Source organism: Lolium perenne, chromosome 2 (assembly GCF_019359855.2).
Source record: "Lolium perenne isolate Kyuss_39 chromosome 2, Kyuss_2.0, whole genome shotgun sequence".
Lineage (NCBI taxonomy): Eukaryota > Viridiplantae > Streptophyta > Magnoliopsida > Poales > Poaceae > Lolium > Lolium perenne.
Genome location: NC_067245.2, coordinates 248036406 through 248049009, shown reverse-complemented (window position 1 = coordinate 248049009; position 12604 = coordinate 248036406). Strand labels below are relative to the sequence as shown.

Here is a 12604-nt window from a genome sequence, read left to right as displayed (position 1 = left end):
AGCCGGTGTGGTTTTTTTTCTTCAAGAAACACCTACAATCGTAGGTGCTCACATTATGCGTTTGCAATTTATGCTCTGCTACCATAAAACTCGTGGGGTACAAAATATTCAACATATATATGTCTCTAGCTAATTGATGGATCATGCAAACATATTTCTCATCTTCGAAATATGCAGTGGTTATCTTTTTTTGCCGGTAGAGTATAGCTAATGTATCACTCTAAAACCATGACATTTGGACCAAAATTTTTTGGATTCTGGATTCTATTTCATGGAAGCTCACCATTGATGGATCATAGTACTATAAACCGGTCGACAAAATGCAATTCTTAGGACAACCGACATCTCTGTTGCCCTTGGTGGTTTGAAAGCCTTGGGCACGCCCCAAATACAAATTCTTCTCTTGGTTGATTATCCAAAATAGGGTGTGGATGGTGGATAGGCTCCAAAAAAGATGATGATCAAATTGTTTGGACGAAGGATAGGCTCCAAAAAAGAGGGTGTGAATGGGGATTGCTCCCAGGACGGACTTGGTCGGGGCGAGCCTTCCAGGCTTGATTTCCATGTAGCCAAATCGTTGGTCATTCTATCGACAAGAGGTTGCAGCTGGGTGGTAGTTGGGCGCCGGATTGGCAATGGGATCCCAAGCTAGGAGAAAGGGAATTGGACCACGGAGCAGCCAAGAAGCTGGGTCACTGGTGTAGCTTCATCATCCTCGCAACGTATCAGAGTGGCGGAACTCTTCATGTAGTTGATGCGGAGGCCAGACGCACATCGTCAGCAGTGGGGTGGCAGAAAACTAAGGATCATGTCATCCATATATAGCGAGATGGAAGGGATCAATGGAACATGTGATCAGTCGTCCAAGAATGTCGACGGCGAGCACAAAAAATTTGGTCACAGGGGGGTCTCCTTGGCGAAGTCCCCAGCGATGCCAAATCAGGGGGACAGGCTCTCCATTGGCAGCACTTTCGTGTGCTAGCCAGACGAGGAACCAGTCGATGAAGCTGTACTGTCGCAGAACCTCGAAGAGGAAGGGCCAAGACAGGGAGTCAAAGGCTCGCTCCAGATCTAGTTTGAGCAGGACACGCGGGGCTCCTAGATGATGAGGAGGCGGGCGGACAGCCTGATGAGGACGCAATTTTCTTGTAGGCTTCCTAGAGATGAACGCGTTCTGCACCGGGCTGACGAGGTCATTGAGCTTTGGTCCGAGTGGCGCCAATTGGATTCTAGCGAAGATTTTTGCCACCAGAGGTATAGTCGCCAAGGCTGCGAGTATCCACCCGCTTTGGGAGCAGCATCAACAACGCCTAATTGAGCTCGCAGAATTCACGCCCACGCAACTCGTACAGTTACCGAAAGACATTGATGAAATCTTGTCTCACCGTGCACCAGCAGGCGCAGATGAATTGAGCTGTGAAGCGATCAGGCATGGGGGCTTTTCTGGCCGGGAGGATCTCATTAGCACCGAAGGGCGCGTCCAAGTCATCAAGGTTGGCCGGCTCAATCAGGTGTGTCAAGCCCAGCGTGTGCTCGTGCTCAACATCCGTGCCCAGCAAGGCATCCAAGTGCTGGAATGTGGCCTCAGCCATGTCTAGTCAGAACCTGGCCGCCATGCTATGCACGTGATTCTTCTGGCAGCGGTAGGTGCATTGCCTGTGGAACAAGAAAGTCTTGGCATCTCCATCCTTCAGCACAACGATGTGAGCGCGCTGGCGAGTGATGTTGCCCTGGTAAGACACCTTGATTTGTTTGTGCAATCAGCTCTCTTTCACCGTCAGAGTTCTATCCTCTACCTTGTTGAACCGAAGCAGCAACAGCTCACATGATAGTGATAAGCTTCGAGCTCCAGCTCGTGAGCATTTGGGCAGTCGCTTGCAACTGGAACATGAGCTGCAGGAAGGGATCTGAGTCTGGGACACAATGCCACGCAAATCCAATATAAGTTCACCCCACACAGGATATAGTTTTAAGAACAAATTACAGTACGTGGCTACATATACTATCACAGTGCAATTTTAAGGTTTGTTGTGTGAAATCTTGTCCTGCGCACACTGCCGGATGGTACTCAATCACCTCCCTTGGTACTTTGGAAAGACCGGACAGGTCCCAGGCAAACACTTCCGAGTTATCCCAGAAGAAGGTGATGAGCTTTCCTATTTGTCGGTGAGGCAACCAGGCCCCCAATCATGCAGCAGCGGCGTAGGTGATTCAGAATCGTGGCCATGTGTTGCACAAGTTCGGCAGCTTCTCAAAACAGGGCCATGTGTTGCACAAGTTGAGCAGTTTCTTTTTTGAAGCTCAAGTTGCTGGCAATTAACATTACAACACAAGTACAGAATACTAGTCATTCAAGATGGTATTCACTGTACCCGAGGCAAATAAGCCATGGACAGGATAGGTGGTGTATGCACAGGAAGAAAAAAAAGGAATAAATAATGAAAAATTTATGACGACGAACAGACATCATGTCTAGCAATTCTGCAGGTCTCTCTCGAACCAAAGTCCCCGCCTTTTCTGCTTACAAGGACTGTAACCGTCTCCACACAATTAGTTTAAACGGTAAGTGTAAGTTTTTAGGTAAGCAGAGGTACAAAATAGGGAAAACTGAAGCATACCTTTTAGTGCCACTAGGATACTGACCACATAAATAACAGTCAAGATTCCACATGCACTGGATATCTGCCACACAAAGAGATACATAATCAGAGCAGACCTCTAAACTGATGATAACAGCACAAACTCGATGTGGAATGCTTCTATTTATTGGGAGAGTTATCTCAAGAGAAATTCTATATTTTGGTAGATGGTGAAAAGTGGTAAACTTTGCTTTAGGTGCTTACAAACAGACATACAATGAAGTAGGTAGCAACCATTCACTTCCTCTTTTATAACCATCTATTTTATTGAAGGACATGATATATTTGTCATCGAACCATGACATGCTTATGACTTGTTCAGAGAAGTGTACCCACATGTTGTATGCGCTACCAAGGATGTTACCACATGTGGGTAGATAAATATGGATATGATGATACTTCAGCACCATGGGAAGACAAGGTGGTGGCATTCGATAACCTTCTCGCCTCAAAAGCCATATATTTATTGAACTTTGGTGCGTTGTATGTAATATATGCAGTTATTTTATCTCAGTATCACCGTAAAGAGCTGCAACTTAAAAATATCATCCAATACAAGGATATGTGCGTATGTGACCATGTTGGAGCCTGGGAACATGGTATTGACACTTTAGATGGTATTTTCCAACTTTGTGATCGTTATAAGATATACTTCAATAGGCAGCACCTATGTAAAATATTTTTTTTATTTGCATAACGTAAATCCCTCGTTTTCCAACAGTAAACCAGATTACAGCTGGTGAACGGACAATAACCAATCAGAGGTCCGGAATTATCATTTGCTCCATTTGGCTGGTATAAGAAAGCATACACCAAGGTCAACAGTAACAACAACAAAGCCATATGTTCCAAGCAATGAAGCAAGTTGGGGTAGGCTAGATACATATCGCCAAGGTCTTCTTTAAAAACTTTTCCTGTAACGGGTTCTTTGAAGAAGGATTTTTTTTAGCAACAGACATGTTCACATTGTGCGCATATTACATACATCAGATAATGGCAAAGTTAAAGAATATGTTCTCTGTTAAAGTGAAACAACAAATACCTGTCATGTTGATTGGCTTTCCCCTTGCTTGGGACTTTCTGAACATGCAGCCAGGAGGCCGCGCTCGATGCACTGTCAAGAAAAAGATGGTGGCCCAAGTTTAAAAGCCAGATGCAAAAATGATCCCAGCATATTTATGGCAATCTAACCAAATAATAATATACTTTCGCAAGTTTATATCACTTAAATAATATTTCATCCCCTCTCTTAACATTTATGTCGCCACTAGGTAATGTTATGGAGTTTTTACCAATTCAAAGTAGATGGGTCTTTCTTATGACAGGATTGAGGATTCTATATTTAGTGTTAGGATCATTGAATATGTACACTACTAGAAGTCCCGTTTGGGCATCATAGCACTTAAGAAGTATCAACTGAGTTATATTTTAAATTACAAAACACACAATGTAACATTTAAAAAGGAGAAAATGGGACATAAAATGGCTGGCATGAAGGTATAGCAAGATCTGCTTATTTTACTCAAGTACCTGAAGAAGGTAGCCATGAAGCCAATCTAACGTTTGAGGAAATGAGTTTGCCGAGATGTCAACGATAGTCAATCCCTGATCAGATTTACACTGCAGGTTAGAGAAAACAATCGGCGAATACTACCTCTGTTCCAAAGCTTAAGGATTTTTTTTTTTTGAAAAGTCAGACCAAGTTAAAATTTGACCAAACTTTAGAAGAGTCTATCAACAAATATAATATTTTGTAGATACCATATCAAAATATATTTCACTCTCTATCTAATGATATTGATTTTGTATTTTACATGTTAATGATTTTTTCGTAAGAACTTGGTCAAACTTGACATAGTTTGACTTTCTAAAAATAATATAAGCCTTAAGCTTTGAAATGGAGGTAGTACTAGATAAGATGGTAATTCAATACGAAAAACAGCATGATCCTAGGCTCCTTGTGTAAGCAAGGTTTGATAGAGAATTAAGTCCTGAAGTAAAATACAAGTGGCACATTTCATGCTTTTAATGCGAAAATACCCCGTTGGGGTTTATATGGCAGTTTAAACATCGTACCTTGACAGAAAAAATGTCAAGGAACGACTTTTGCACTATTGATTACTGAAGAAAAGATTTACCTGTGACTCAAAAGAGCAAAGATAATCCTGAATAAGTTTGAGGTTGTTAATGAGCTTTCGATGATCCTGCGCAACATAAATTCAGATGTACACAAATGAGCAATGAACCTGCAGTTTTTGTGTTTAAAAGTATGCGATCCTCGGTACTCGGTGCTCAATTAGGCAGGATCACTTCAAGGTCCTGGTATTATGTCAGCTCATACTTTATTAAAGAAGGCAACTTAAAATCATATGGGGAAAAGTATGCTGCATAATTTTGCATATAGGGATCTGATACCAGGATTTGTTCTATTAGAACATCTATGACCAAGTTAGATAGCTATTAGTAGTAATTGAATCACAGAGTTAGATCGTCATTAGTTGTAATTGTATCACTAGATGATAAAGATAACCGTCATGACCTAAATGCCAACCCAAGGTTTCTGTATAAGATATAGAATATTAGATTGTAGTTTAATAGAAGCTCAGCATGCTTTCAGGTACAGCCTCGAAAGGATGAAAATAAAAAATAATGCTAGCCTGATACTAATTGGCAGGTACACGTCATGGAGCATTCCTTTCAAGTTTTCACGAGGCTAGTTACTTAATATCACCTACAACAACCATGCTTATACGGTATGATTTCACAAGACGGTACTCAAAATAGAAGAAGAATTTACTTGCGTATTCAAGATTTTCAAGAATACCTGAGGAAGGCAATTATCTCTGAAAGCTCTTGTGGCTATCCATTCCTCTAACAACGCCTGAACAAACAACAAAGAAAATCTGAACAAAATAGAGTAAATATGAACTGACAAACTAAAATGAGTGTGTAAAATACAGAAAATAGAAAATATGACAGCCAGATACTCTTTCTGAATAGATTAGAATTCTAGCAGGGATAATGCGTTGGTTCTAGGCAAAGCGTAAAATTTAGCTCCATAATTTCAGAGAAGGAATCAGTTTGTAACAGGAGAAAGATAGGCCTTCAACTTGCTTTTTTCGAGATTATCAACTTAGTTATTTGGAGAGGCGAGAAAAGCACAACAATTTTGTATGTATCCAAAAAGCAGAAATATATACTTAAATTATGCATCTAAGTTTATAAGGCAGTTAGAGCATACACCTTGTGATCAAAATCAGACATACGCAACACAATTGGAACAACTATTGGTTCAGCAGCAGGTTTGTCTTTCCTGGCAGTGCTGTTCTTCTGTTGGTCCAAATCTTTATGTCCATTACCTACAGAGCAAAAAGAACAGTGATTTGCCACCAGCAATGTTGCAGGAACTAACAAGATAATCTGGTTCAGCGAGGCATTCTCTAAGGGTGGAACCATATGGCCTTGTTTGGTACTAGAGGTTTTGAGGAGAATAGTAGGGATAATCCCCACAGGGATTGGATGAAACCCTGACCTTCACCCAATCCCCTCAAATCCCCATTAACCCAATCCACTATGGAGGGGTACTGTATTGGGCATTGGAGAAAATACAGTAGAATTTAGGGAATTATGGGGAAAAGCACGGAAAAGACCTACCCCATACACTAGAACCAAACATGCATTTAGGAATAAGTGGGGATTTGGGGTTGGCATGGATAATCCCCACAAATCCCTAAAAATACACAGTACCAAACAGATTTGATTCTTTACTTCCCAATTATCTTTGTTCTGCGGACATGCTCCTCACTTGTAAATAAATTATTATAGTGTCCATAAACTCGAACAAGAATTATATTTACTTGGGCGTGTGTCATAATGACTATGCATTATGAATTTGACTTACCTTCAGCTTTGGGATTTTTCTCTTCAGAATCTATAGATTCAGAAGAATTAATCTCGTGGTTGTTGGCACCAAGCAACCCTTCACTGGTCCTACTCTCAGGTATGGAGTTCTGATCTTGTACGATATCTTCCTTTAGAACACTCAATTTGTTCTCAGGTAATCTATTTTCTGATTGCTGTTCTGTTTTATTTTCTGCAGAGACAACAAAATCTGCAGGCTCAGCCTTTTTCTCCATTCTGGAATTATCATCTGCATTTTCCTCGTCCATCAGATAAATGCTTGGATCCAAATGTATTCCCTGAAGACAAGATGCCAGTCAATACTGGAAAATATTTACACATGTGTGGCACACTACCGAAATACAGATGTTACAGATATTTTAGCTTGCCTCATCCCATCCCCAACGGAACCCATTCTCTGCTTTTTATTACTAGTCAGACATCACTAACTTGTGTCTAATACAACAGGATCTAGAAAGGAAATGTGGGAGTGTAGAGCTGTGCAGCATCTATGTTATGACGTCTAACCATGTTGAACAACATGTAGTGCCCAATGACCAATGTACTGCCATATGAAATGTCTACAGACATTAATTGGCATTGACCCATTAAGAAACGGTAGAATTGAAGACATGTCAATGTGCAGAAAGAAGTCCTCTATAATATCCAATCTAACAGGAATTTGAACACCACGATGTAGGAGCTAAGATGATAGAAAAGAAAAGAGCTTGTGTATTTTCACAAAATTAATTTCACATTGTATATCAATCTACAACAAAACAAATATCATAGGAGAAAAATGTAAGGCACAATGCACCTCTATTATAATTGGCTTCCCATCTTTCATTGCTTTCTTCAAATCACCAGCCAAACCTAGTAAAGGTGAACAGTAAGCAAAAAAAAAAAGAGTGCCTGCAACTAATTATCTTCAAAGCAAGCAGGGGGCTTCCATGTGCACAATACAAAATCCTTTTCACACAGAAAAGGCGCATACCTTTGCGAACAACTCTGCATTCTCTGCAAAATTCAGTAATAAGTTCTTCAGGTGAATTGAAATCCCGGGCCCATACAGGTACCGAAGTTAGCGGAGCACTGCATGTGTTGTGCAGATGAGTAACTTATTCATAGATTACAAGGTTTTAGAAAAGGGGAACCAAGAGCACAACAAGAAACTCGTATGTGCAAGAATAATGAAGACCATAAAGAGAAACTCACTCCGTTGATGTCCTCAACAACTCATAGACCATGTCTGTCTACATGTTATAATTAGGAACTGAAGTCAAGGTGACAATGGTGGCAAACATGGCTCATAAATATGGTACACATGGCAAGAGACAATAAACCTGTAAAACATTTGGCAGGTTGAGCCTTTGAGCTAGTTGTGTAGCAATTGTTGATTTCCCAGTGCAGGCAGTTCCACACACCAAAATTACTAATGGTACTCTCTGGTGATGGAATCTGCAGTTGAGGACAAAATAAGCATTAATCCCTTTGTCACAATTATAAGATGTTTTAGCTTTTTCTTGGAAATGCATGTATCTAAACACGTTTCAATGTGTCGGTTCAATCACTTCGGTCCACACTGAAATACCTAAAACATCTTATAATAGTGAACGGAGGGAGTACTAAATACCATTTAAGTAGAATTCGGCGAAGTAGGCTTGACATGAATACAAGCACGATATAAGTTTAGCGCCTTAAACTAAGGAATTCATTGTGCTAATTATGACTGGGAAGAAGCAGAGGGGGGCTATTATAGCAAGTTTCCAAACATTATTTTTTGAAACAGAGCAGCCTTTTCTTCCAAAAGCATACCTTGTCATCATTTTATACCGATTAATATAGTCCTCTCCATATCCTCTTTTCTCCATTAGCTGTAAAAGAACCAGTGTTTTTAACTGAAGAAAGTAACAAACAGACCAATCAAAACAAAGTGAAAGGTAGCCACCTTGAAAAGGTTGGCCTCTAAGTCACTCTGTGAACTGCATAACCAGAAAGCATATTAGTATAAAAGTCAGGAATTGATGATACACAAATCTTAGTCTACAATACAAGTAGAATACAAGCAAGCTGATGGACCGGGCATTGAGAATGACAGTCCAGGAAAAATATCATCGATGGTACATCATTCTTATAAATTTGTCCGAGCACAAACAAGGAAAAACTTATTTATTTTCTTAACACTGAAAGGAAGAATCAACAGGGAAAATCAGTATCCCTCCAAGGCCATTCGTATTAAGTGGTTGATCTTCTCCTTCCTATATCATACGTAGTTGACTAGTTGTGCACTAAGGCACAAAGATCACATATTTGAACCAGAAAGGTATATGTATGACTAGATTTGAAGGTGTCAGTCAGATAACCCTTTTAAGCCGCTAGAGAAACATCATATCAATCCCTCAATTATGTAAATGTAACTGAGGTTTTCAATTTGCGGTCGCGGCAACATAATGATTTCATGATAATGTATGCAACATTTGCATCACTAAAAAAATATGTGGTAAACAACATATGATCACCTGAAGCAAGTAAGTAAAAAAAAAAAAGTGTTCTTACTTCGTAGATATTTCATAGGTCACAAATGATGTGACTTGATTGACACATTCTGGCAAAAGTGCCAAATTTGCGTGCTACGAGCAACAAGCCCTCTGTGCCTAGGGATATAATAGAACTCAAACAGCGAGCTATTCTAACACAATAGGACAAACAGAGACAGCGACATCTATGCAAGACAACATGACTTACATAACTTGATGAGCCTAGTACAGATTGCGTTGTAGATACAGGATCCGATTGACAAGAGAATCATGATACAGAATTAGCAGCTGGTTGTTTGAATTCACACATGACTAACTGACATAAAACATAGGAGGAAGAAATAGCGCGATAAACAGGACTGAAGAATACGGCGACAATGTAACATGTACAGACATGCATTTTCTGTAGGACATCATCAGGGGGTGCAGTGAAGGGTGAACATACACGTCGAGGAGGCTGTTGTCGACGAGCAGCTTCTTGAGTTCAAGGGCAATCTTAATGGCGACATGGTTCGGAATCTGGAAAGGGGGAAGCAGACGATGACCGGAGTTGTTAGATTCTACTTTATCAAATCCTGTCGGTGTTTGATTTTTAAAAGAAATTATATATAGTACTACTCCAGGATGCTGGAAGCATAGAGTCGCTTGTAATTGCAAATGGCAAGAGAAATAACTTGGCATTGCCCCCCTAGCTCTTGTTAAATCTCCAGTTCTTGGACGAAATTGGAATAGCACACGACATAGGGTAGGGCTGAATTGAGGTGAGGGGGAGGGGATTTGGAGGGGCACCTTGGTGACGGTGAGCATCCTGCTGAGGAGGAACCTGGAGAGGACGTAGTAGTGGTCGGCGTTCTCCCCGAGCCACACCTTGACCTGCCGACGATGAGAAGGAACGAAATGAGTCCGATCCCAGCTTGGCTCTGACTGAGGAGGAGGTGAGGGGAATTTGACGGACCTTGACGAAGTCGTACTTGGAGGAGGCGTTGCGGGAGGGGAGCCTGGCGGCGGAGGAGCCGCCCTCGCCGCGATCCGCCGCGGCCGTGCCCGGATCCCCCGAGCCGGAGGCGGCCCCGGTCTGGTCCTGCATCGGTGGAGCCAGGATGCGCTGCCCTGGTGTTGATCGATCGAGACGGAGAAGAGCGTCTTCCCTGTGTTGGAGAAGGACGCCGGCCGAGGAGACGGTCGGCGGGCGGTGTCGTGTCGTCTCGCGTGGTCCGCACGCTCGTCTTTTTTTTTTCAAGAAACAGGCTCACACGTGCATACACTCACATCTATAAACGCAAGCTACCTTAGAGCATCTCCACTCGTGCCCCCGACGAGGCCCCCAAGCGACGTTTTTCCCATCCGGACGGCGAAATTGGCCCAGTCGCGCCCCCGGTTCCTCGTTTTCGTCCGGATTTGGCCCTTCATCCATCCGGCGAGCCCACGCCACCCCCGGCCCCCCGGGGAGCGCTCGGGGACTCCGGACGAGTGAAAAGCGGGGAAGGGCCCGATCTGTCGGTGACTCGACGCACGAACCCCACCGCCACGTCGCTCAAAATCTCCCCCACCCCTCGTATCTCTCTCGCCGCCGGCACCACCCCGCCGGCTTGTTGCCCAGATTCCGCCGCCCCTCCTTCCCCACCTGCCTATATTCCGCCGTCTTTGGACGACGGCCTATCTGGCTGCTCTTCCGCCGGCCTGCTTGCTCCTCGTCGCTCGCGGCTCGGGTTGCCTCGACCACGCCCGTCAGGTGTTCGTCCATTTGCCTCGCCGGCCATGGACTCGGACGAAGAGGAGGAGCAGATGTTCGTCGAGCTTATGCAAGAAGAGATGGCAGCAGCCGCCCAAGACGACGAGCACATGATGATCCTTGGTTGCTTGGCAAGCATGTACGCCGGACGGCAGCGGTCGACGTGGTGGGTCGGCACGAGGTCGCCGGAAGTGCAAGCCGAGACGGCGAATGGAGGGCTACCGCATGTTGTACGCCGACTACTTCGCCGACAATCCATTGCACGGTGAGAGTGTTTTCGGCGTCGTTTCGGGATGAGCGAAAGCTATTTACGCAAATTGTGTATGCCATCTCGCCACTTTGATCCCTACTTCGGATGCAAGGCGGATTGCACGGTTTGGTTGGATTTTCGTCACTGCAGAAGTGCACAGTGGCTATGAGGATGCTGGCGTATGGAGCTCCCGGTGATACTGCAGATGACTATCTTCGGATGGCGGAGTCCACCGCCCTTGATTGTTTCTACCGGTTCTGCAGGGCCGTCATAACAGTGTTCGGGGACTATTTCTTGAGATCACCCACTGTCGAAGACACTCAGAGGATCCTTGCAACAAATGAAGCTAGGGGTTTTCCAGGGATGCTTGGAAGCATTGACTGCATGCATTGGCAATGGAAGAACTGTCCGTTTGCGTGGCAGGGAATGTACAAGGGTCACAAAAAAGGCTGCACTGTGATACTTGAAGCAGTGGCTACCCATGATCTTTGGATTTGGCACTCTTTCTTTGGTATGCCTGGATCCAACAATGACATCAACGTCCTAAATCGCTTTCCCCGGTCTTTTCCAAGCTTGTTGAGGGTCATGCTCCCCCGGTGGACTATGTGATCAATGGTCGGCACTACAACAAAGGATACTACCTTGCAGACGGTATCTATCCAAAGTGGGCAACATTTGTGAAGACTATCTCCAACCCTGGCACCCTCAAACTTTGCGAGTTTATCAAGAAACAAGATGCTTGCCGAAAAGACGTCAAGCGAGCATTTGGTGTCCTCCAGCAGAGATTTGTTGTCGTCCGGTTTCCCGCTATGACTTGGTCCAAAGATCAGATGTGGGAGGTGATGAACTGCTGTGTATGCCTACACAATATGATTATTGAAGATGAGCGAAAGCATCCGGTTCCTCTGGCTGAGCAAGAAGCACCATATGAGAGAGAGGGTCCTCTTGCACAGCCTAATCACCAGGTGCCTCCATCATGGGCCGCCTTCTTTGCTATGCGCCAGGAGATTCGAGACTCTACAATGCATCACCGGTTTGCAAGATGATCTGGTGGAGCACATATGGAGGCTCCGAGGCAACGCCAACGCCGACGCCAACTAGTCTGTCTTAATTTGTTTGAAAAATTGTATAATTGTGTGCTTCATTTGTTTCAGCACTTGTTAAACATTGTACTGATTATCGCCGAATTTGTTTCAGCAATTTTCGTACCCTTGTTTGCCGAACTTGTTAAATTTTATGTTAAATTTGTTTGAAATATGTCAAATGGTCGAGGTTGGGGGTTTCCTGCCGGGGGGACGGCTGGAACTTCGGCGCTCCCCACGCCAAATCTTCCTCCAATCCGGACAAAAATTTCGCCGGATTAGGGCGTGGGGAGCGCCAACGAGTGGGGATGCTCTTACGAGCATCTTCGACAGATTAAGCCCAAAAAATTGATCCAGTGGATCTCAAGATTGAAAAAATTACCACGGACGTCTCGCTGTAGATGGAAATGTCTGTTCCCACTGAAAAATATTCAGTCTTTTACCAAAGTGTCATATCAAAAATT

General features: G+C 43.6%; 1 protein-coding gene across 2 annotated transcripts; it reads right to left on the bottom strand.

Moving 5' to 3' along the window:
- Positions 1–2267: 2267 nt before the first annotated feature.
- On the bottom strand, positions 2268–10312 carry LOC127335527 (uncharacterized). Of its 2 annotated transcripts, XR_007872869.2 has the most exons (17): positions 10032–10312; positions 9866–9949; positions 9522–9595; positions 8488–8521; positions 8355–8413; positions 7883–7997; positions 7755–7792; positions 7534–7631; positions 7357–7412; positions 6541–6838; positions 5883–5998; positions 5464–5520; positions 4778–4843; positions 4170–4244; positions 3682–3753; positions 2619–2682; positions 2268–2530 (listed from the first exon to the last, which is right to left on the bottom strand). XR_007872869.2 is itself a non-coding variant. In XM_051362194.2 (16 exons), the coding sequence occupies exons 1-15, from the start codon at positions 10161–10163 to the stop codon at positions 3685–3687; spliced, it is 1371 nt and encodes a 456-aa protein (XP_051218154.1). In that variant the 5' UTR covers positions 10164–10312; the 3' UTR covers positions 2739–3565; positions 3682–3684. The 2 variants fall into 2 exon arrangements, 1 of the variants encoding a protein (XP_051218154.1); XM_051362194.2 differs by lacking the exons at positions 2268–2530; positions 2619–2682 and adding an exon at positions 2739–3565.
- Between the last annotated feature and the right edge of the window lie 2292 nt (positions 10313–12604).